General features: G+C 40.0%; 1 protein-coding gene across 6 annotated transcripts; it reads left to right on the forward strand.

Moving 5' to 3' along the window:
* The first annotated feature begins 1,256 nt into the window (after nt 1–1,256).
* Nucleotides 1,257–23,904, forward strand: LOC141564704 (KRAB domain-containing protein 4-like). 6 transcript variants are annotated; one of them, XM_074307534.1, is made up of 7 exons: nt 1,530–1,828; nt 2,232–2,297; nt 6,262–6,408; nt 15,183–15,259; nt 15,481–15,607; nt 15,903–15,998; nt 20,953–23,904. In XM_074307534.1, the coding sequence occupies exons 4-7, from the start codon at nt 15,218–15,220 to the stop codon at nt 22,224–22,226; spliced, it is 1,539 nt and encodes a 512-aa protein (XP_074163635.1). In that variant the 5' UTR covers nt 1,530–1,828; nt 2,232–2,297; nt 6,262–6,408; nt 15,183–15,217; the 3' UTR covers nt 22,227–23,904. The 6 variants fall into 6 exon arrangements, with proteins under 6 accessions (XP_074163637.1, XP_074163635.1, XP_074163639.1 ...); XM_074307539.1 differs by lacking the exon at nt 20,953–23,904 and adding an exon at nt 19,241–20,345 and having other exon boundaries at nt 1,561–1,828; nt 6,262–11,667; XM_074307538.1 differs by lacking the exon at nt 15,183–15,259.
* Nucleotides 23,905–24,970: the final 1,066 nt, after the last annotated feature.

The raw sequence follows: 24,970 nt of genomic DNA on the forward strand, positions 1-24,970 counted from the left end.
TTTGCGGCCAAAGACACGAAGATCTGACAGACAAACTATCCGTTCATCTGAATCACTTCTTGTTTAGAAGGCGGCCTCGCGAGCCACTTTCAGTTTCTGCCGCAGTCTCATCTCCCAGAACCCTGTGGAGGACGTGACCCCTGCCCAGTGAAAGCGACCCGGGAGAAGGCCCTTTACCCACCTCCTGAGCTTTTTAAAATTAATTTTATAATTATAACTCCACCTCCTGAGCTTTTCTTAATTAATTTTATAATTATAACTCCACCTGAGCTTTTTAAAATTAATTTTATAATTATAACTCCACCTGAGCTTTTTAAAATTAATTTTATAATTATAACTCCACCTCCTGAGCTTTTTAAAATTAATTTTATAATTATAACTCCACCTGAGCTTTTTTTTTAAATTAATTTTATAATTATAACTCCACCTGAGCTTTTTAAAATTTATTTTATAATTATAACTCCACCTCCTGAGCTTTTTAAAATTAATTTTATAATTATAACTCCACCTGAGCTTTTTTAAATTAATTTTATAATTATAACTCCACCTGAGCTTTTTAAAATTAATTTTATAATTATAACTCCACCTGAGCTTTTTAAAATTAATTTTATAATTATAACTCCACCTGAGCTTTTCTTAATTAATTTTATAATTATAACTCCACCTCCTGAGCTTTTTTTAAAAATTAATTTTATAATTATAACTCCACCTCCTGAGCTTTTTAAAATTAATTTTATAATTATAACTCCACCTCCTGAGCTTTTTAAAATTAATTTTATAATTATAACTCCACCTCCTGAGCTTTTTTTAAAATTAATTTTATAATTATAACTCCACCTCCTGAGCTTTTTTTAAAATTAATTTTATAATTATAACTGCACCTCCTGAGCTTTTTTTAAAATTAATTTTATAATTATAACTCCACCTGAGCTTTTCTTAATTAATTTTATAATTATAACTCCACCTCCTGAGCTTTTCTTAATTAATTTTATAATTATAACTCCACCTCCTGAGCTTTTTTAAAATTAATTTTATAATTATAACTCCACCTCCTGAGCTTTTTTTAAAATTAATTTTATAATTATAACTCCACCTGAGCTTTTCTTAATTAATTTTATAATTATAACTGCACCTCCTGAGCTTGGCGCGTTTTTCGTTGTTCTTTCAGGGTGTTAAAAAGAAATGATAACTGAGTTTGAGGCACTCGGAGGCTTTCTCTGCCTGAGCCCAAGGGGGCGCTAGCGGCACGACGGAAGCCCCGGCCCACGGGGTGGAAGCCCTCCTCGCTCCGGGTGGATGGTGCACCTGGCTCTGACACGTGACCCGGGGACGCTAGAAAAAGCGGCCGCAGACCCAGCGGAGGGAGTAGTTGAGGATCGGACCGAGAGAACTCTATGTAGTGAAGTACTAGAGTAGAGACTTGTTGCTGCACGTTCGCGGGTATCGGGGTTCTGTGCGGGGCCTCTTGAGGCCGTTCTCCGCCGAAGACCTGGTGAAGGGAAGAGCCAGCTGACCCTTTGAGGTGAGCAGCGGGAGCCAACGGTTCCCGCCACCGTTATTACACAGGAAAGTCAGGTGATAGTTTGGAAATAGGTAACCCAGCACACGGAGCCCTCCCGCAGGTAAGGCGCCTGCGCATGCACCCCGCTCGGCTCCGCTGATTTCAGAACTACGTTTCCCAGAAGTCCAAGCGAAGCCGTAAGTCTCGTTCCCTAGGCCTGACAGGCGAGGCGAGGTAAGACGCCCGGAAAGAGAAGGCCCTTGCGCACACTTCCGTTCTTATTTGGTCCCCGCCGAGGCGCGCCGCCAGTGCCCCTGGCCCTAGGTGGTGAGTCTTTCCCGAAGGGTCCGGTTGGCCTAAGGCGCGCGTCCCCTCCCCGCCCTCGGGGGCCCTCGCCCTCTCCTGGCCGGAAGTCTGGCTCTGGAGAGCCTCGCGCTCGGACCCGTCCCTCGGCTTTTTCGGTCTCGGGTTGAGACAGGAAGCGCTGAGCTCTGCCCCACCCCCACCTCCGGGAAAGAGGGAGGGGGGCAGGGGGGGCTGGGGGTTGCTCGGTCCCCGCCTCCGGCCCGCTCCGAGCGGCTCCCTGACCCCTTCTCGGGAGGCCTCCCGTGATTCCCCCCGAGCCCCAGTCTCCTAGTTCGTAAAAGTGGCCGCGTCCCTCGGGCGTCTTCTAGCCCCTGACCCCCGTCTCATGCCCTCTGCCCCCTGACGCTTGGTCTCTACTTCGCAGATCCGAGAGATTTGTTTGCAAAAGGGAGAGGGAATGGTCCCTGTCATCCAGCCAGCCTCTCTTCAGGTGAGTTGGAGTTCGTGAGCAAAATGGTAAAAGCCGCACTTTGAACAGCGTAGACCCCCCCCCCACCCCCCCCCCCCCGGTTCGTGCGGATGAGGGATTTATTCCAAAATGAAGAATTTCTTCCCAACTAGCGCGAGTCCGCCCGGTACCTACTCCCTGAGCTCTCCCTAGGCGCCCCAGAGTAGGAATTGCCGTTCTCCGGGACTGCTCTCGAGGGGCCGAAGTGAGCATCTAGCGGCGCTGTTGGGGTCGGTTTGGAGGAGGGGCCGAGGTCCGTCCCGGGTGGTCGTTCTTGGGGCGTGGATGGTGGGGGCGGGGAGGGCAGACATTCCTGGGGGGGAGCGGAAGCCCCGGAGTTCAGTGGCCCAGCAGGCCCTTGGTTAGTTCTCGCCGCTGTGGCCGCTCCGCCAGGTGCAGGCAGTTAGTGCGTCCCGAGGTTCCCGGGCCTGGGCCTTGTTAGACGGGTTGCCTGCTCCGGAGGGGACGGCCTCCTCGGACCGGCCGGCTCCCTGACGCTGCTTGGCCCCGAGAATCTTCCCTGGAGAACAAGCCAAGCGGCCCTTCTAGTGTTCGTTTCCCATCGAGCCTGCGCTCCCGCTGCAACTCTGGGCACAAACAACACCGAGGGCTCGGACCTGAATTTGCGTCTCTGAAAAGGGACAGACGGTTTTGCTTAAACATTGGAAGCAGATTCATAATGTGGAAAAAATGCTACAGTTCTAGTCTGTGTTAGGTTGAAAAAAGTGAGTTCTCTGCTGTATTATGAACGGAAAGTTAAGGGCTGAGTTCTTCATTTGTCCCCCCCTCCAAAACTGGGAACGAATAAACTAGCTGGAGGGATGTTGGCTAAGCATCCGATCGAGTCGGGAAGAGTTCAAATCTGGTCTCGGACACTTAGGTGCTGTGTGACTGAGCAAGTGCCTGCCTCAGTTAATTAAACTGCCAAATGGAGGTAGTAGAACTTAGCTGTTTTGATGATCAAATGAGACATTAATTCGCACAGTGCCTGGCTCATAGTAAGTACCCTGGATAGCTTAGAATCCGCCGGAGTCAGGACAAACATAGGTCTTTCTTCTTGGTCTTTCGGGGTCCCCATCACGGATTTAGGTCTAGGAGTCTCCACACCTCCTTTCTCTCTCTCCACCACCAAAGAAGGATCCCGCTTGTCCTACTCCACCCTCTCATCTCCTCTGTCTACACCCACAGATGGAGCCAGCACAGAATAATAGGGCGTTAATAATAGAGTATTGGCCAATTGGTAATCCCCCTCAAGTGCTTGGTTGGACTTTGTGCCACTCAGATTTTCAGCCCTTTATAAGTACCATGTAAATGTTAACTGTTATTATTAAGACATTCAGAGAGACAGAGCCAGGGTGGTAGATTGGTGAGACGAGCATTGTGTAAATTCAGGTGTACTGAGGCCTTGTGCAGCATCTTCGAAGAACTAGCCGTGGAGATCAGGCCGAATAAGAAATGCACTCCTCTAGAAGAAAGCTGATATTTTTGGTGAATGGTGGGGTGCTGTTAAGGGGAACATCCGTAAGACTACAGAACAGAATGGATGTTAAGAGTGAAATCCAGTCAGTAAAGAAGTTGGGTTGGGAATTAGGGCAGTACAGTTTGAAACCTGTAGCTGTGAAGAGGTGACTGATGAGGGCCAGATCGTGGCCAGCTGATGGTTGTGGATTGGGAGGTGAAGGCGGGGCTGTTAATGACCCATTCGATTTTTTTTTTTTTTTTTTTTTTTTTTTTTTTTTTTTTTTTTTTTTTTTTTGTAGTGCTACATTAAGAATGTAAAAGTCAGTAAGGATGGTGAGATAAAGAGACACGCGGAGTGACACTGCCTAGGAAGGCAAGAATTCTTGGCTTTGGGGAATAAGTAGGGGGTGGCCAAGATGGTGCCACTTGTAGTGTAACAACTACTGAGGAATTCTACCCAAAGTGTTTGCCAAGTAACTCTACCTGTAGGATAGGTGCAAGAATTTAGGATTCTGTCCTTTATCTTTGTACCATACTTACAGATATGTACAAGTTGGATAAGACGGGATAATCCTAGAAGTATGAGAAATCGTCATTTCCAGGTGCACTTAATAGCATGGATAGAATAAAGAAGCCAAGCCTTGTAGTCAGTGCTATAGCTCCATCTGCCAGCTGCAGCACAGACCATTAAGCTACTCCCCCCCCCCTTTTTTTTTTCTTTTTGCTGAGGCAATCAGGGTTAAGTGACTTGCCCAGGGTCTCAGGCCAGGAAGTGTTAAATGTCTGAGAGCAGATTTGACCTCGGGTCCTCCTGACTTAAGGGTTGGTGCTCTCTCCACTGCGCCCCCTAGCTGCCCCTAGGCTACCCTTCTTGTATATTCTTGTGCATCTTCTGTGTTTCTGAGTGAAGTTCCAGGATTACAACCTGGAGATTGGCTAGAGTAAGAAAGATGAGGTTGAGGGGGCAAGGATAGAGCACAGCCTTAAACACACAGTGGTCAGTAATGGGAGAAAATGGAGAGAGAATGACTGCTGACTGTAACAGGGGAGCCAGAATAGCTTACAGTAAGGAGGCACTGAGCGGCTGAGAGCCTCGGCATCTGTAACACTCTCCCTTTATTTTCTGGGGGGTCATTCTCGCCACATCTTAGTGTCAGTTTCTCCTCTAGCAGTACCTCCATTTGGTCGCCTGTTAGGTGATGCTGCTTGTAAAGGTTTTGCTGTCCCTTCTTTCCCTAATCAAAACTCGGGGGGTGAACATTTTGCTTGGTCCTCCTTTAACCAACAGAATCACTTTTACACTTCACTTACACCAAAAGGCCCAGATAGTCCCTTAATGTCTAGGCCCTGGATAGCTTTCATCGGAGTGTCTGGCTCTCTGTGTTCTCCCCATTTCTTCTTTATTGGCTTCTGTTTCATGTTTACAGTGTGGGAACATAGAATGCCCAGGACTCTGCATTAACACTAAGAGCATACTAAACTATCACCTGACTTTCCTGTGTAAGACAACTCAAGGTTGGAGTTAAAACTGATCGTTTTCCAGAACGTTGACTTGATCGATCGATGGAATAGTGTTGTTTTGGGCTTGTCATTGACTTTGCAGGCTGTCTTTGGTTCCTGGATTTAAGCAACAAGTTGTTCTGATCGAGAATTTCTTCAGGGTACTTTTATCCTCAGATACTCTCTTGTGTGTAGATAGTTGAGTACATTTTGTCTCTGTCCCTTTACATGAAGTATTTGTTATAAAGGGACTTTTGGTTGATTAAAATGGATTGTTGTTTCCTAGAGAGGCGTAGAACTGAAAAATAACAGCCCACTTTATTTTGTACTATTTTATTAAGGCTTAATCAATTTTTGGTATATTAATTAAATTGCTATGTATTATTATTTCCCCTTAGTATGTAAACTGGAACTCTCTCTGAACTTGTGTGCTGTATTTAATACAAGTTATCCTCCAGCAACAATGTAATCATGTTTTGTATTGCTAAACTAAGGAATTGTTTCTTCATTCATACTTTAAAAACCACAAAGACAAACAGTTAAGCCTGTCCTATAATCTGCCTTGTAACAAGGAAATACCTTGAGTGTCTGGTTCCCTTTCCTGGATATTTGTCCCCTCCCACCCCCCAAAAAATTTAAATTTCATCAGGAATCAGTAGCATGACCCCTCAGAAAGTATCAACCAGACCATAAAGGTGTCAATTTTCCCTTAGAAAGTGGTAACTATGGTGCTTTCTGGAGGATGTTGGTACAGGTATAATTTGTGCTTAGTAGTGGCCCAATCAGAAATAAGATGTTCCTGTGTTGGCCAGATCTGTGCAGGCTGATCTGACTCTTTTAGAGTCAGTTTGGACAGTGTAGACAATCGATCTAAATTGATTGTCAGATTCATTTTTGACTACTGAGGAGCCTTGACTCCCACTTTGCTAGCTTTGCTAATAAACTGTGCTCGGAACTTTATTGCCTCAGTTTCTCTTTATCGCAGATTGTTAACACGACAGTTGGCGACCCAGATGGGACCCGAGTGAGGGCCTCCAGCCCCCGGGACTGCTTCTCAGAAGAACTCTTCTCAAAAGACTGCCCCGGAGGACGGACTGCCCCTCGGGCCTAACCCAAATTCTTCCGAGCCAAGGTAAGCTCCTAAATGGGAGATCCTTCTCAAAAGAATGGAAGTTTTTTGTCTTATGTAGAGCAATCTTTGATGCAAGTAGAACATTCCCTGTTGCAGATAGAGCAGTCTCTCCTGCATGAAGGGGAAGATTTATCTCTCCAAAAAGCAAAGGAATCTCTCTTACGCATAGAACAGTTTCTTCTTCACCTAGGAAGATCTCTGGAACACCTAGATAGTTACTATACAAATAAAGTTAAATTGGAAACAAGTCTGAAGTCGAGGTGATTTCTTTCCAGAAAATTCTATGTCCTAACTTCGAATAAAGATTTCAAATTCGAAATCTCAGGAAAAGAAATAGTTAATGACGCAAATTTTATAACATTATTGGCATCCTTTTTTGATTCTAGTTGGTTAAAGTTAAATAGTTTTTCAGCTGATAAAATTCTTTGTGCTTAAATTCATCATGGAGACAATTTTTGATTTATCTAAGTGGACCTTCTGCAGATTTCAACATAAAACGATTATTATGTAATACAGAGAGGTGATTTTAAGGTTAGAGCTGGAAACGGATTTAGGGTTAGGATTAGAATTAGTTCACTCCTACCCATCTGCTTCACTTAACCTATATAATGATAAATTATAATAATACCTTATGGAAGTCATAAAACGTACTAAAATGTAGGCATGTTAAATATTGTTCCATCATATTAAACAATTATGAAATAAAAGGTAAAGTTAAAGTATGCGTTGCACCGTGCAGTAAAGCTGGTGTTGGAGTGTGTCGCCTCTTCCTCACCCGTTGCACCTGGCCTTTATCACTGGTGGTTGGCTGAAATTTCTTTCAGAATCCTTTACATAAAGTCAAATTTGCATAGTGCAAATTTTGTAAAGCGAGATCTGTCCAGATTTAATTGCTGCAAATAAAGGCAGTTCCCAAAACCCATTTATATTATTAGGCCCTAGACATAAACCGGCTGCTCATCTTGGCTCTACAGTTGGTAGCCGCTGCCCCAAGTCTGTCTTGAGCATGGCCCTGTGATGGCTGTCTTGATAGCAAGGACTATCCACGTACCTTATCCTCATGAACTCGGGACTGGGTCTATGCCTGAGACTGCCGAGGCAGTTGCACCTGCTTGGCCGGGGGAACTGAGCCATAGTAGAGGGCAAGGGCTAGAGGACCCAGCTGAACTGCCTGACCCTTGAACAGGGATTGAGAGTAAGCTCCTCCCTAGCCAGAGGCATTCCTCGTCTCTCTAAAGTGCATCTCTGTACAACTAGAGAAATCTTTTCATTAGAAATTGGATGGCAAAAATTCAGAACTAGTCAAATTACCTACACAAAAGGGACAAGTGAAACAGCTCAAGACAAATTTCTGTTCAAAGAATCCTCACATTTGCTGTCTTTGCTAGGATGAGTGGGAGATGTCTCACGAAAGTCTACCAGTCCTCTCCAGGTGATGGGCACTCCACTGCAGGGTCACTTGTATGGGTGACAGGAGGGGTCGGTCATAGTGCCCCCATGGGAAGCTGCTTATAGAAATCACTTAAATCTTGGGGTGAAGGCAAATGTTTGTGATGGCCAGGAGTGATGAAGGTGCGTACACTGTCAAACCGTATGAACTCTGGTCCAGGATGGCTAAAAATTTAGTCCGAGCACTGTTTTGGCCTAAAACTGGCATTTTTGATTCTTGTATATTTTTAATTGGGATTTGCCATTGAAAGATACCATTATCTAAACGAATTATTGGTTAATTATTGGTCTTGCTGGGTGACTCTCAGTGTTGGATTATGCTTAGCTGCACCCATACTGGAGGAATATGACACTGCAAGCCCAGTTGTAGAAAGCAAGGGTCAATGGGGGGAATCCAGAGAGCTCTCATAAAACATCCCATCTGTATTTTCATATGTAAATAAGTTAAACTTGTGAATGGGAGAACCTCACCCCCATCAAAGTAATTATTGTTTCTACCATTACATAAATTGACACTGATTAAAAATAGGGCTCTTAAAGACTGGTCTAAATTATATTTAAAGTGAAGTCTAAATTATATTAAAAATCCAGATGGGGCTCCAATGTAGTCCAAAGAAGAACTTTTCATTTATTAAAGACTTTGAGATTACAATCAGTAAATTGTGCACATTGACTTTTTGATTAAACTAAAGGAGGGAGAAAATCTTACTGGCAAATACATGTTTGTTTATGTATGTTTTTGTCTGGATAATTAAACTAACCCTCTTCCTACAGCCTGCTCAGCCGAAAAGAAAACAAAATAAAGGGTAAAAACTTTCTGCAGAACTTTGAAAAGCCTTCCAAAGGGAAGTCGGTCTCTTTCTCTCTCTCACTCTCTCTCTCTTTCTCTCTCCCCCCTCCCCCACACATTTTCTTTCTTATCTTCTCTCTCTCTCTTTCTGCCTCTTGCCAATCTGAGGGTAAGGTGGGGATTGCAGAATGGGAGGAGTTGGGGGGGACAGACAAGAGACACAAATAAGAAGACAGAAATCTTTGCTCCCAATTTATAGGAATTTATGGCATCGTAAACTAAATAGAAACCAAAAGTTTTTTTTCCCCCCGTATTACAAGTCTGCAAAGTTTGCTTTTATCACTCTTTTTCTGGGGAGTGACCAGTTTACTGATAGAGGAAGAAGTGTGAACTTCATCTAGTAAGCTCCAAAGAGCTCAGTTTTCAGTTTGACCACGGAGAGACGAAAGCTGGTTTTAAAATCAGGAAGCAGGTGAAAAGTAAAAAGTAAAATTTAATGGTGTTCCATCAATGATATAACAGAAATTTATTAGGTTAAATATAGAAATGCTATGAAACTTTTATTGATAGAAATATATAATAGATATTGAAATAATATTCTGAATTAGAGAGAATGAGGGTAGAATTAAAGAGGTTAACAGGTTGTTCAGATTACAAAAACTCAAATTAAAAGTAGTAAGTATATAGCTTACGGATATTAATATGAAATACTGAAGTTTTGAGAAAGCAAAACAAAATTTGTAAGTATTTCAGTATGTTTCTTGTCTTCAAAACAAACATTTTATTAGATGAAATTAGGAAGTTTACACTTTAAAACTATTTTTATTAGTTCTAAGTACAATCTCCTGTTTTGTAAAATACAAATTTATAAAGCAAATCCCCAGTATTCTGATATAGGATAGCATAGATTAGGTTGAAAGAACAAAGCAAAAAAAAAAAAAAAATGGATTTGACTTTTTGAGTAATTTGAAAGTAAAATATAGCAAATGTTATTATCTTCAGTGTTTGGGAAAATTATGTTCTCCATAAGACCCAGATTAATGTTTGAAGCCAAAGTTGTGAAAGCAGATAGTCTTTCAAATGCAAATCATTTGATGATGAGGCACATTGAGTTGGCTCAGAAAAGATAACATTCTCCTTCACTATCAAAGAGCTAATGAAATTGTTTGTTTTTTTTTAAACATCAGTCAAAGCATATATTAAAGGTACTGTCTAATTTACATTTAATTGTTTTAATTAAGAGTCATCAATTATAGTCTTGCTGTCACTTCAATTTATCTAATTATGTTTAAGCATTGTAAAATTTAAACTATAAGCTACTTGAAAGCAATGGGTTCTCTGGAAAATTGAAAAATAAATACTATCAAATCTAGAGTTGGAATGCCCAAAATTTTGTTCTGAAATTAAATTATGATTGTGGCACATGAGAAATTAACACCAAATACATTTTCTAAAGGTGATACTCCAGAAAAGTGAATGTTTATCAAGTAAATCTGAGTTAAAATCCAGCATCAAGATTTTATTAATCATGTGACTACAGGTGAATTATTTCAGCTGTTTTCTTTTTACGAATAAATAATATCCACCATCACCATCCTTCCAGGGTTGTTGGAAAAATAAAATCATTATAACATGCTTGGCATAGTAAAGCACTATATGTTTTCCATTGCTATTTGACTTTAGCTTAACATTGGAAGTCATTATATGCGTAATTTGACTTGAGATAAAACTCCATTTTATTGTTCAGGCTTCTGTTTTATTTTTATATATATATATAATTAAGTTTGAGAGCCCATTATATCAGAATGGAAATTAAATGACTATGCTTTTAAATATTTACTTTAAAGTGAGATTTTTCTAAACTATTGTGAAATGTTGTTAAAGAAGACACTTCCCTCTTATCCTGATAAGATGAATGCGTTAAGTGTTTTAAAATTGTGGTAGTGGTAACTTTTCCTTTAAAATGTAGAATTATTATAATTTAATGAGAGTAAGAACTTCTTCCCTCCATCTTCTCCAGCCAGTGGGATTGAGTAAATTTTTGGTGTCTTGTAGAACCTGTGATAGAGCTTGATGTGGTATGTCTCTAAAATAATGACTGATTACTTTTAATTGATGATGTCATTTGACTAAATTGGTTTTGTATCTTATACATTGGACTACTAAAAGAGAGTAAAAATTATTAAAGCAAATATTCAGTGGGTTACATTTTCCTTTAAACTAGATAATCATAATAATTTACTGTTTAAATGATGATGCCCTAAGATTTATCCCCCTAATTAAGGAGGAACACCATATCTGAGAAGTTACATAATAAATATTAAAACTTATCACCTATTGTGGTGAGCTGTTTTTTTTTATTTTTTTTATTTTTTAAATTTTTTTTTTTTCCCCTCCAGAAACTATATCGAATTTAGGAAATTTTATTTATCAGTGGATACAGTATGATTTGCAATCAATGCTGTTGGTGATTATTGGCACATAAACACAATATGTATATCCTGCCTGAACAAATGCTTTGTGAAGTTTTGCTATTTAAGGTGAAGTTTTTCTGGGACTTCAATTTGATATAATTCTGAGTTTTGGTTTCAGGTATGCTGTTAAGATCACAAACCCAATTAGCTACCATTCAAAGGGCTGTCTCGTTCGGCAGTCTAAGAACTGCTGCAGGTGGATGGTTGCCTTTGGGAGAAAGTTGAGGGGACAACCTTGCGAAGGTGAAGGTAGGATCCTCTTGACTTGATTTCCAATTGAGCTACTTCCTTTCCAAACAGGAAATTTTCCCACCTGGATAATTTTGAGCCTGCCTTTTGGTACCCTATGAATAATGTGGAATTTAACTATTGCTCTGACCTGGAATCAAAATAAAGCTAAGTATTTTTTTTCACATGTTAATAGCTTCTCAATACCATCATAACCATGTCCCTTCTTTTCCTTTCATAGCAAATTTTTATAATAAGCACTCAGAATGAAACCCTTCAGATTGCAAAATGGAACCACATTCTAGAGCTTTATGGCAGGTAATTAGTTATTAGTACTGAAACATCTGCGTTATATGAATATGAAAGATATTCCATGATTTTCATCTGGCTTGTAGTTATGTTCTCATAAGGGGGAATGAGAGGGGAGATGTGATAGATCTATATGATAAAGATAGTTTTTGAAATTGCATTAAAAACTTCATGTAAAATTGCGTTTGTAAATTGTATCAATAATTGTAAAGAGTAAAATTATTTTCCTATTTGAAGTATTTATCTTGCAGTTTTAAGAGAAAGATCTTATTTTCCGATTCAGGCCCTCATGAGTCTTTGGAAGATCAAGTGTAGGGCTTAAGTAAAGCTAGAAAACTGCAACTGAAATTCTCTGAAGCTTCAGAGAATTAGGAATTCTTAATTTGATCTTCTTATAGCTCTGTTAATGAAATCAGAACCATAAGGTATGAACGGGTTTTTACCATATGAACTACACTAAATTGCATTGAGTTTGTATTAAGTCTTCCTACATGCTCTTGGAACTTGAGAAGCAGATCTGGAAGGACGAGCAGCATCTGTGGCTTCCTACAGCCCAACTGAAAGCACTTCACAAGTGGAGACTGCAGTACAGCTTGACCTTTGGACTTTTTCATCTGCATCAAGAACTGTCAGCAACCCAGTGGAACCACTTTGTCAGCCCCCTGGCTTCCCTTCCCCTTCCTTCCCTTCCCCCCCCCCCATGCGTCGCTGCCTCTGTACCAAAGGGGACTGCCCCCTGGGAATTTTTGTCAATGCATCAGCCACAGGCACTAAAGCTTTAAGCTGTAGATCAGCCCACTTTTTAGTTGTACCGGATTTGTGCTAGAATTCTAGCGCTGCTTTCAGTCCTGCACTGTTGCCCGTAGTTCTCTCTCATGGACAACCGGGTAATGAATAAAGCTGTTACTGGACTTCATGGTCGGGGTTCATAAAATCTGTTCCTTGGACCCCATGGGTGTTGAATTTGTCACCAACTCCAGGAAAGCTCTCCCAAATCATGGTTGCCTGTTCCTGTTCAGCATCCCTTTGTTATTACTTGCTGCTAATTCTTTGTGGAATAATGCCAATTCTTGGGTTTCTTCGGTGTTTTCCTGACTGGGAGGAGGGGGCATACTAACCCCTGGCCTTCTGAAAATGTATGGACTATTAAAGTGTTCACACAAGGTAGCATTGCAGAGATAGTTAGTCCAGGGGTTGGGTGTTTTTTTTTTTTTTTTTTTTTTTTTTGTTTTTTTCTGTAATTAATGCTTTCTGTGTTTCATGTTTATATGTGAAGATCCTTTCTGAGTCTGGTTTCACATGAACTATTGCTAAGGGATGCTGATCACGTTTGACATTGACATAGTTTTTAGATGGTGATTCATGGGAGACGCATCTCCCGAAACTCAAAGCAGGGAATTGTGGAATTGAAAATTGATACTACATTTTGTTTTGTATTATTTATTAAGGCTTAATCAATATATATTAATGATCAAGTTGCTGTGTATCTTACTGTCCCTTAGTATGTGAACTTGAACTTTCTTTCGGCAGACTCCCTTTTTTGGTAAGCCCATCTTCCATCAACAGTCATCTGTTTTATATCGCTAACTAAGGAATCTCATTACTGTTTCCTTAGGCACACTTTAAAAACCACAAACACAAACAACTTGACCTTGTCCTGTAATCTGCCTAGTAACCAAGACAATCCTGAATGATAGTCTCCCTTTTCTGGGTAACTTTTCCCCATTAAATTTCAATTCAATTGGTAATCAATAGCATACCCCCTCAGAAAGCATCAACCAGACCATAAGATTTCCTTTAGAAAGTGTCAACGTGGTACTTTCTAGGTGATGTTCCAAATGAGAGGCCACTTGGTGACTGATAAATTTATGATTAGTGATCTTAGTACCCACCAGTCAGAAATGAGATGTGCTTGTGTTGCCCAAGATTGTATAGACTAATTGGTTTCATTATACCTACTCTAAGAGAGCTGCCTTGATTGTCACATACATTCTTGGCTACTGAGGAGCCTTGGATTTTATTTATTGGCAATTGCTAGCTTTGCTAATAAATTGAATGTGCACAGAACTTTGCCTCAGTTTCTCTTTCTTGCAGATCCTTATCACAACAGGGGCAGGGAAAATTTTTTATTGATCCAGAAAGCATTGGTATCTGAATCTGGTCACACTTGGGTCTCCTTTTCCTTGAACAATGGGTATTGAACGTTGCCTAGATTGTCAAATGTTTCTAATTTATTTCTGTCGATTGATTTTGCTGAGCTGCATTTTTTCTCTTGTTTATTCATTGTCCCATGGCTAACTTGGGGAGTGGGTAACTATCTGGAAATAAGAACATAGATTTTTTTTTTTTTTTTTTTTGAGAATTAAGTTAAAGAGGGGCAGCTAGGTGGCGCAGTGGATAGAGCACCAGCCTTAAATTCAGGAGGACCTAAGTTCAAATATGGTCTCAGACACTTAATAGTTCCTAGCTGTGTGACCCTGGGCAAGTCACTTAATCCCAGCCTCAAAAAAAAAAAAAAAAAAAAGTTGAGAGAGAGGTAAAATGAGGTTCCTTTGGCCATCCAAACCCCTTATTGAACACAATGACTTCTAAAATATATCAATGCATTGTTATCCTGAAATCTTTCCAGATAGGGTTCTGAAGCCCTCTTTGAACTGTACAACTTTCACTATGCAGGCTTGATTCTTACTATACTCTGGGTTGAAAAAACAACTGGATACTTCTGTCTGTATAATTTCTGTTACCATGACACCATCTGGAGTTTTCCATTGGTGCTGATGGTTTTGGAAATGTAGCAACAGTTTAACAGTTTGGGCGTTAACCTGTCAAGTTGTACAGCTGCTTTTATAGAGGTGTGAGCATTTTTCAGGTTCCAAGCAAAGTGAAAGTTGTGAACCCTGCTCTATGATCATACTATAGAGAGTAATACAAAGTTAAGCACATAGTTGTACTTGGTGAAGTAATTATTTGACCATTTTTATACCATTGGTATATAAATTGGAATACCATTGGTATTCCTTCCTTAAGTCTCTCTCTCCAATTCAGCCTCCATAGTTGCCAATGTGGTTTTCCCAAAGAACATTTATAACTGTATTAGATCCCTTCTCTATGAACTCTTTGTTACTCCTAGGATAAAATATTGGTTCCTTTGTGGCTCGTTGAAATCCCTTTGCCACCTTGCTCCAACATATGTTTTTTGAATATTTATAGATTATTCCCCTGTGTGTACAATCTGGTCCAACCAAATCAGCTTTATGTTCCTGACATGATGGACTCCATCCCCCATGTTCATCTGACACTATACGTGGAAAGCACTCCTCACATCTCCTCCTTTAGAACTAAGCTCAAGTACTACCGCCAATATGTAGCCTTTTCCCAATCATCTGTAGCTGCAAGTGCCTCCTTGTATTTATTTTGTAGCTAAGTAGTCCCTCCCTAATAGACTCCATTTCTATCTCCAAGGATAGCACTTAAAAGTCTTGTGTTAGTGAGAGCAATGATTCCTTTTGTCTTTGTGTCCCTAGTACCTGGGCACATATGTGCTTATGAATGCCTATTGATGGATCCACTGGGGCTCTGCTCTGTTAGTTCTATGAGCACAGTAAGTAACAAATGTGAAGAAAACTAATTTCCCTGAGGGTGGGATAGGGTACTGATTCAGAACAATTGTCTTACCAGAGGTATTGCTTAGGTGAGACATCCTCCAGACTCTGAACTCTTGTGAAAGATCCCTGCATATACAGCTGGTTAATTGCTTGGGCTTCCCCCAAAGTCCATCTGTTTGAGGTTCCCTGGATGAAGAGGAATGTATTGATGTTTCAGGAATCAGTGACCTTCAAGGATGTGGCTGTGGAATTCACTCCAGAGGAGTGGAAGCACCTGGATTCTGCTCAGAGGAACTTGTTCAGGGATGTGATGCTGGAGAACTATAGGAATCTTGTCTCTCTGGGTAAAGACGGCTTTGCTTTTTAACTCCAAATTTGCTTATTGGGATATCTTCACATTCTTGCTTATTGGAGCCTTTGCATTGTCTCCAGGGCTTAGCTTGCTTTCCTGGCCTCAGCTGGCATGAAGAGCAGGAATATTCCAGATAACGTGTTATTGGGGCTCAGAGGATTCCAAATTTAGAGTTGGAAGGGATAACCTTAGAGATTATCTAATACCAAATCCTTAGGTTCTAGATGAGGAAACTGGAACCCAGAGAGACTATTCAAAGCACTTTCCCATTTTTTTCCTCTGAGCAGGGCTCGCTGTTAGCAAACCAGGTATTATCTTCCTTTTGGAAAGAGGAGGAGCACCATGGATTCCAGAGAGAGCCATCCCAGGAGGCACCTTTCCAGGTGGGTGATTAAAAATAAGGCAGGTGGGAGTCACCGTAAGGAATAGCTCTAGTTTTCTGGTTATTCATAGGTATATGTTCCTATTTGACCAGGAGAAAGGTTACCTCTGAACACTCATTTTTATACCAACAAATCAATTTCCACTGGATCATAGAATGTTAGCTCTGAACCAGACCTTAGACATAATTTCCACCACCTTTTATAGATTAGGAAACAGGCTCTGGGAGCTAAAATTAAAAATATGGTTGCAGAATTGTCAGAGAATATTTAAAGGAAAATCTAGACTACATCATAGCTGCCAGTTTGGGGGGCATAAATACCTTCAGTGAGATGGAATCTACCACTTCCCAAGACAGTCCATTCATTCTACTTTTGAACAGCTCTCAGTTATTTTTTCCCAAGTGTAAGTCACTCGTAGCTTTGCCCTTTGGGAGTAAACATAACAAATTTAGTCCCTCATTGTGACAGCCCTTCTAAAACTAGAAGACCTTTGGCATGTCCCCACATCAAGGTCAGATTTCTCCCTTGAGTCATTCAGCAGGAATTGATGTTTTGTTTTTGTTTTTGTTTTTTTCCCCTATCTTTGATGTTCCTCTCCAGAAACTAATTTATCATTATCCTTCCTAAGAGCCTGGAACCCAGAAAAACTTAGTTTTGGCCTTTGGATTACAGCAAGCCCTGAGCTCTTTCCACTACTTCATAGTTCTTGACATTTTTGCTCATCTTTGTATCCAAGCTCAGATAAAGTCATTTATTTTCTACTTAATTCATACCAAGAAATCTATAAAGTACATAGCATATGCTAAGCTCTGGATATAAAAAGGAACTTTTATTCTGTTGAATGTATAACTTAGGCAGATCGGGAATATGAGAGCGTTCTATTAACTGGTCCATAGAGCCAGAAAATTGATAATTGGAGAAAGAGTTCACATTTATGCCAAAGTGGCATTTTAGTTGAATCTTGGAGGAAGTCCTAGATTCCAAGAGTTGGATGAGATGAGGGTGATAAAATGGTGGAAAGTCAAAAGGACACTTTCTAAAATACTCCTTCCTATTTTTCACTAGAAGTATCCACTTAGAACATTCAGATGTCATCATTTGTTCAGCCATTCCATAATTGATGGGCACAGCTGGAAAAGGCTGCTAAGATTTTTGTATTTATGGATCTTTTCCTCTTTCTGTGATCCCACTGAAATATTTCCCCCTCCCCCCAATCTTTTTTTGGATGAACAGCTGTTTAGCCATCTTACAAATATAAAGTTTAATTTTTAAAATACAAGACTATATTTATCCCCAGGAGATTTCATTTTATATTGGCTTTATGGGACACACTAAATAAAGCTGGCCTTGGTAGACAGGAACAACTGGGCTCAAATCCCTTCTGTAGAATTGCTTTGGTCACCATGGCAGGCCATTTAATCACTCAGGATTTCAAGCGTCTCTCTTAAGAGTGTAAAAGTGCTTAACAAGGTTATTTAAGGGAGTTTTCTTGCCAGGACATGAAATCACAGATATATGTGCCCCAATTTAATCTCGTTCAAATGATGTGTAATTCTAACCATTCCAAGTTGTTTTTCAGTCCAAATTGGTATTTATTATCCGTATTTATTATCCAAGCCAGCATTCTCTCATTAGCAAACTTCCATCTGTCCCTATCCAAATCATTGATAAAAATGGTAGATAGCGCATTACTACATACAGATTCCCCAAGCACTTCATTGGGCAACTTCCAAATCTCCATGGGCCCATGTTTAAGTCCAACTAACTATTCAACTAATTCCAAGTATCCTTAATTATGTTACCACCTAACCCACTTCTCATCTTTTCATAAGAAACATTGTTGAAACTTCAAGTTACTATGTATAATATTCACTTGATTTACCAGTTTAATAGTGCTTGCAAAAAAAACATACAACCTTGTTGAAACACTGCTGCTGGTTGATGCTTCGTGATCACTCCTTCCTTTTCTGGAGTCCTACTAACCATCCTATTCTTTTTTATTTTTAATTAATTTTTTTTCTAGTTATCTATGATTTTCTTTATATTTACATAGGTATGATAGATCATCGTTTGAGCTGGGATTTTTAAATACACAATAAAAAGGGTTTTTTAAAAGCTCCACTGAGGAAAAGAAGAGCATCAAAAAGACATTCAAGATGGTTATTCAAGATAGAAAAGTGAAAAGAAAGAGAAAGCAGAATTGTTTCCTTTAGCAAGCATGTTAATTTGAAAAGACTAGAACAAAAATCTTAAATACACATTTCTTTCCCTTTGTCTTCTCCATTGGATCTATTCTTTATGTCCTCAGAATCCCAATTCTTTGGACATTTCCTCATCTTTAATGGACCTACTTGTTAAAGGAAGTCTCAAGTTTCATATATTTTTTTATTTGCTCTTTATATTTTGCTCTTCCCAAATCAGGATTTGTCAAGACTATGGCCAGTTTTTTTTTTTTCCTCTTTCTGTCATAACGTTTCCTTTTTTTGATTTTTCTTTTTTGAAGTCATTTTTTTTTTCCTCCTTCATTGCCTCCCTTACTGGGGAAGAGAAAAAAACCTTTCTAAGAAATATGCAGTCAAGCAAAACTAATTCCTCCATTGGCTATTTAAAAATATGAATTATTCTGCATCTTGAGCTTCTCACTACTGTTTTAAGAGATGGGTAGCACTCTTCATCATCAGTCTCCTAGAAATCACAAACTGTCTATTACCTCTATTTCATGTCCTCACTTAGCACTGTACTGAGAGTTTTTATTTTGGTGACCAGTGAATTCTTTATTTCCACTTTGCCCTCTGGTTCTAAAATACCTGGACAATTTTTCTTGAAATATTATGTCTAGATTTTTTTTTTTGTTAATAGCTTCCAGATAGTCCATGATGCTTAAGTTCTCTCTCCTTGGTCTATTCTCTGGATTAGTTATTTTTACTGCAACCTACTTTACATTTTTTTTTTCTTTTTTGACTGAGGCAATTAGGGGTTAAGTGAATTGCCCAGGGTCACACAACTAGGAAGTGTTGAGTGTCTGAGACCAAATTTGAACTCGGGTCTTCCTGATTTTCAGGCTGGTGCTCTATCCACTGCACTATCTAGCTGTCCCACACTTTCTTCTTTTGACTTTGCATTTAATATTTCTTCTTGTCTCATGACAGCATCAATTTCTGATTTTCAGGGAGTCTTTTGCTTGCTTTTTTGCTTAGTTCCCTTTCCAGTTCTTTCTTTAATAGCTTTCATTTCTTTTCCAGTTTTCTCCTCCAGATTGGTCAATTAATCAAGTATTTGCTAAGTGTTGCCTAATCACTAAGGATATAATTATAAAGAATGAAAATCCCTTCTTAAAACGATGAGTCTGTATTCTAATGGAGAAGAAAAGAAATGTCTATATATCACAACTATGACGTTAAATACATATCTGTAATGTGCACATGCATATGGAGATATTCCATCTCTTTGTATGTCTATATATCTAGCTGGACAGACAGATCTGTAGACAAGGACCCTGTGAGGCTGAGGTAACTAGGGAGGGCATCTAAGCTTGAAGGAGTGGCCATTGCAAACATAGGCTCGAGAGGGGGCACTGTCTGGCACGGCTGAAAGGGGAGGTTGGGGCATGGGACCTTAAGGGCTGATGGGAGAGGGCCCGTTTGCTCCTGGCATTGGTGCCTCAGGAAGCCATGTGAGCATGTCTGCATTGGGTCCTCACAACCACCCTGGGAGGCAAGGGCTAGAGGCAGGCAAACTGGACAGGCAGAATGGCTGCAAGGGGGGCTTGAACCCCGGGACTGCCCCTCTTCCTGCTATGGGTTCCAGCTGTGGAAGTAAGGGAGACATCGGCCATTGTGCACCACATCTCCCCCATTGAATTGCTGTGTTCTTGAGCTCACTAGTAGAAATGGAAAGGGGAGGGAAGCTGGAGAGGAAGGGGGACTTGGGAATCCAAGTTTGCCATTAGAGGAGAGGCCCAAGTGAACAGGGACGGGGAGCCAGAAGGAGAAGCTCCAAGTGGCCATCCAAGTCAAAGGACAGCGAGGGAAAACCCAATCCGGACTTGCATCAGGTGGAAGGACCTGAGTACAAAACAGGCTGCCTGTGGAGGGGATGAATGACGTCAGGGAAGAGCTGTTGTGGGGTTCCCTCTGGGCCTTCACTAACCTGGCTGATGGCCAGAATCCCTCCCATCTCTGCAGTCCATCAGAGTGACAGTAGTATTTATTATGCTGCAAAGGTACGCGGCAGATGGCATCTTCCTGCTATGTCTGCACTTCCCATCCTGTTCTGTGCTCCGTGTCAAGACAACCATGGAAACCCAGACAGGATCAGTCAATATTGTTTGTACTTTTGTCTATCACGTGTTTTCTAAATTGTCTTAATAATTACCTTGAGAGATTTTGCCAAATGCTTTGCTGAAATTTCATTGAATAATAAACCAGTCAAGACATTGTATTAATTTAATACTAAAGGTCTTATTTTTGGAAGGTTTTCTTAATATACTCATGAGTCTTTGTGGTCAACATTTTCTTTTCAAACAATCAAAAAAACATCAATTTTTAGATTATACAAGATTCAGCTCACCAGATATTTGCCTATTGGTCTCTATCGAAAGCTTATATGTTGTGGGGTTTTTTTTTTTAACTTATGAGATAAAACAGAAATTTCCTTAGCATGGTATAATAAAAAATGCACATGAAACAGTGTAGACATTTTTATAAAGATTATCAGCAGTAGTTCTGTATTGAAATACAGTTTTTCTGTACTCTAAAGTATTCATTTAGTCTAGGACATCTGAAATGATTTAATAAAGAGCATATTGAAGACTGACATATGGTCTCTATATCTTAGCCTTCAATATGTTCTTTACTAAGTAGCTTGCAATTTTTAGATTGCTGATAATTTTCTTTGATGTTCCTTTTCTTACAGAAAATACTACATATATTCATACTTTTACTTTTTCTTTCAGAGCACCTTAGTTCAGAGACTAGGTGTGCAACAACAGAGACAACTCCAAACTTCCCCATTTCTGTGGGCGACCCACTCCAGAATCCCTGGGATTCCAAGTTTGCCGAAGTGTGGGAGTGTAATATAAACTTAGAGCAGCAAAATGGCAAGCGTGAAAAACAATCCCAGCAAGTGAAAGCCATCCACAGGAAAGCTTCCAAGCTTAAGGCTAAGACAAGTAATGCCTTTGGTCTGAAGTCAGTTCTTGTTCCACAACACAAAATTCACAGGGGGAAATGTGGTACATATGGAAAAAGCTTCAAACAGAGCTTAGATAAAAGTAAACTGAATGGACTCTCAGCTGAGAAAAAAATTTATGAGTATCATAAATGCAGGAAACCATTGAGTTGCCATTCAGATCTTATTCAACATCAAAAGAAAAATAGTAAAGAAAAATTGTATGAATATGGAAAAGTATTAAGTAGCAGTTCATCCTTTACAAATGATCCAATAATTCATCCTGCACAGAAACCTTTTCAGTATAATGAAAGTGGAAAATCCTTTAGCTGGTCTGGAGACCCACGTAAACACACAAAAAATCACAGTGGGAAAAAACCCTTTGAATATAGTGGATGTGGGGAATCTGTTGGGTTCTGTGGGGACGTGACTAAACATAAGAGGTGCCCAACAAGTGAGAAACCCTTTGACTGTAATGAATGTGGGAAATCTTTTGGGTGGCGTGGAGATCTTACTAAACATATGCGAATTCACACTGGAGAGAAACCCTTTGAATGTAATGAATGTGGGAAATCCTTTAAACAGCCTGGACACCTTACTGGACATAAGAGACTTCATACTGAAGAGAAACCTTTTGAATGTAACGAATGTGGGAAGTCCTTTAGGTGTTCTGTATACCTTACAAAACATAAGATCATTCATACCAGTGAAAAACCCTTTGCATGCAATGAATGTGGGAAATCCTTTAGGTGTTCTGGATATCTTACTAAACATAAGAGAATTCATACAGGTGAGAAACCTTTTGAATGTGATGAATGTGGGAAATCCTTTCAACAGAGTGGTAATCTTACTGTGCATAAGAGAATTCATACTGGAGAGAAACCTTTTAAATGTAATGAATGTGGGAAGTGCTTTAGAAGAAGTATAAAGCTTACTGCACATAAGAGAATTCATACTGGAGAGAAACCCTTTCAGTGTAGTGAATGTGGGAAAGCTTTTAGGTGGAGTGGAGACCTCGCTACCCATAAGAGAAGTCATACTGCAGAAAAACCTTTGTAATGTAATGTATATGGGAAATCCTTTAGGTGACTTGAGTGTAAGGGATTTCATGCTAAAGGGAAAATCTTTGGATCTAATTATGTAGTAACACCTTGGAACAACATGGAGATCTTACTGACCATAAGAGTGCTCATTGGAGAGAAAGCTTTTGAAAGTAGTGAATACAAGTAGTCCAACAAAAGCATGGCAAACTTGCTAAAGATGAGATTTTCTCCTGGAAAATAACATTTAGATATAACTGAGAGCTTTACCTCCGCCTGATCATCCTTCTGTACAAAAGGGAATTCATGCTAGAGAGAATCCATTGGTGATAAATAAAGAGGAATCTTTTGGGTTGTCTGGAGACAATACTAAACATGAAAATGTTCACACTGGGGAGAAAGGGCCTATGTAATCAGAGAACTTGGGTTCAAAGTTCATCTAAGTAACATGACCTTAGATAAGACACCTAGTCTCACTAAGCCTTAGTTCTCTCCTCTCCAAAATGAGGAATATCTCTCCTTTATCAGAGAGGTTTGTGTCACTTCTACTCCCTATCCCCCGTTAACTGTTTCTATTGTGCACATACATAAACTTTTCCATTTCATATAATCAAAGTTACCTCTCTTTTAAATTGATCCCATCTAAACAGTCATGAAATTTGAATCAGAAGAGACTTCAGCAGCCATTTAGACCATAAATGAAAGGGATCCTCCAAGGAGAGGGAACCCACCACCTCTTGAAGCTGTCCCACTCTGGTGCACTTTTATTTATTCCCTCTGAGACCAAACAAAATGAGGCTAATTCCTCTTCCACATTAGGAGGCCTTCAAATGACTTAGCAGCTGTTACCTGTTTCCTCAACAGTCAAGTGGCCATAATAGCACCCCAGGATTGTGGTGAGGACCCAAGGATGGAATGCTTGTAGAGCATTTAGCCCGGTGCCTGATGTGTAGTAAGTGCTTAATAGATGCTTGTGCCCTCACCATTCCCTAGGTGCCTGCCTCCGGACACTTTCCACCTTATTATTCTTAAATCCTGGTGCCAAGAGATGAATTCATTGTTCCTGATGAGGTCTGACAAGGGCAGAATAAACCAAATTCCCCATTTCTGGGAATTGCAGCCCTCTTCAGGTAGCCCACGGCCATGTTACCTTTTTGGCTGCCACATCACACTCCAAACAGATGCCCAATTATTTTTCAAGCTGCTGTCTATCCATTCTTATACTATTGAAGTTAATTTTTTTTTATCCAAACAGGGCTTTTAAAGTTTCCTTAATAGATTTCATCTTCTTGTATTCAGTTACTTGAGCCTTTCAAGATCTTTTTTGAACTCTCATCCACTGAGTTGTTAACTAACCACTTTGGGGTTTTGCTTGTCTGCATATTGGAAGAATGTATCAACAGCTCTATCTTTTTGAAAGTCATGGATCCATCCCTTGTCTAAGCTCCCTATCTCCAGTAATGAAAAGTGTTTCCTTCTTGGTTGCCGTTATTTATTATATGATTTTCTATATGTGCTCCTTGTATTTATAAACTTATTTTTGGTATGTGATGTCCACTTTTAATGCTCAACTTGATTTCTGACTTTGGTTTTTCAGTGTTGCAAGGGAGTGGAACATTAAGTTGAATTTGTGTAAAAACAAAAGGGAAGAATAGAAAATTAAGTATAACAAAATATATGAATAAAAAGTAACTGGATGCTTAGTAGGACATCTTGTTTTATGGCTCCATCTGGTTCCTTCACCCTCTCAGCCCAGTGAATAAAAAATTGGCTCCCTTTCACTATCCTGGGTCTATCTCATTTGTCTTCCTCCAGGAATTGTCCAACCCAACCTACAAGTAGAAAGCTTCAAGAGAGTATTCAAATATTCTTTTCTGTGGTTTCTCTGGAGTTTCATACCTGTTCAACCTTTCAGATCCACTCTTCCAGCAAATTGAATTAAGCATTGGTAGCAAATAAGATAAATTTAAAACTATTGGTAGAATCAGACAACTGACTTGTGTCCAACAGGTCTTCCCATGGGCATCTGAAATCAATTGTGTTCCTAGGGAAACCGACCCGTATGAATTTGTGGAGAATGCATCATCCCCACCCTCAGCCGATCACTGCTCCATGGTCCACCCCTTCACTCCTTAGAGCTTCTGGGGGGGGGGAAAGGGTAAGACCTCTCTATCTGTCCCCATATCTGGAGTATATAGCTTCCCTTTAAGTCAAGGCTGTACCTTAAACACATTAGTGTCCCCAGTGGGGACACAGAAATGTAAGATGGAGAGTGAATAGCAGTAGCTTATGGTATGGCATCAGACGCAGACCTTTTTATATATATAATTTACAGTTTTATGTTGATAGGATCCCCATAATATCTTATGGGTACATCTTTTATAACCCTCTTCTCGGGTCTGGAGTCTAATGGGCTAACTTCATTGCAGATGACCTGGGCAATCTTTCAGAGTTGTAAATTGTACAGCATAGTTATCTAAAAATAAACTGCCATTATATTCAGGTGGCACAGTGGGGAGAGCATGGAGTACGGAGTTAGAGATCCGAGTAAACATATGGCTGCAGATATTAGGTATGTGATGCTGGGCAAATCACTTAACCTTGTTTATCTCCATTTACTCATCTGTAAAATAATCTGGAGAAGAAAATGGCACATCTCTCCAGTCTCTTTGCCAAGAAGACCCCTCAAGTATTGAAGACACAAGCCGTTATAGTCAATACAGTCATTTTGTAAGGCACTGCTGTGACATGATTCAAGATTTA

The sequence above is a fragment of the Sminthopsis crassicaudata genome, chromosome 3 (assembly GCF_048593235.1).
Source record: "Sminthopsis crassicaudata isolate SCR6 chromosome 3, ASM4859323v1, whole genome shotgun sequence".
Lineage (NCBI taxonomy): Eukaryota > Metazoa > Chordata > Mammalia > Dasyuromorphia > Dasyuridae > Sminthopsis > Sminthopsis crassicaudata.

Bases quoted from the DNA above. Each gene is read 5' to 3' on its own strand.
- LOC141564704 (XM_074307534.1), top strand. From the start codon at position 15,218: ATGGATCCACTGGGGCTCTGCTCTGTTAGTTCTATGAGCACA. The intron at 15,260-15,480 runs GTAAGTAACAAA...TTGATGTTTCAG, and splicing joins CTGTTAGTTCTATGAGCACA to GAATCAGTGACCTTCAAGGA. The intron at 15,999-20,952 runs GTGGGTGATTAA...TTTTTCTTTCAG, and splicing joins CCCAGGAGGCACCTTTCCAG to AGCACCTTAGTTCAGAGACT.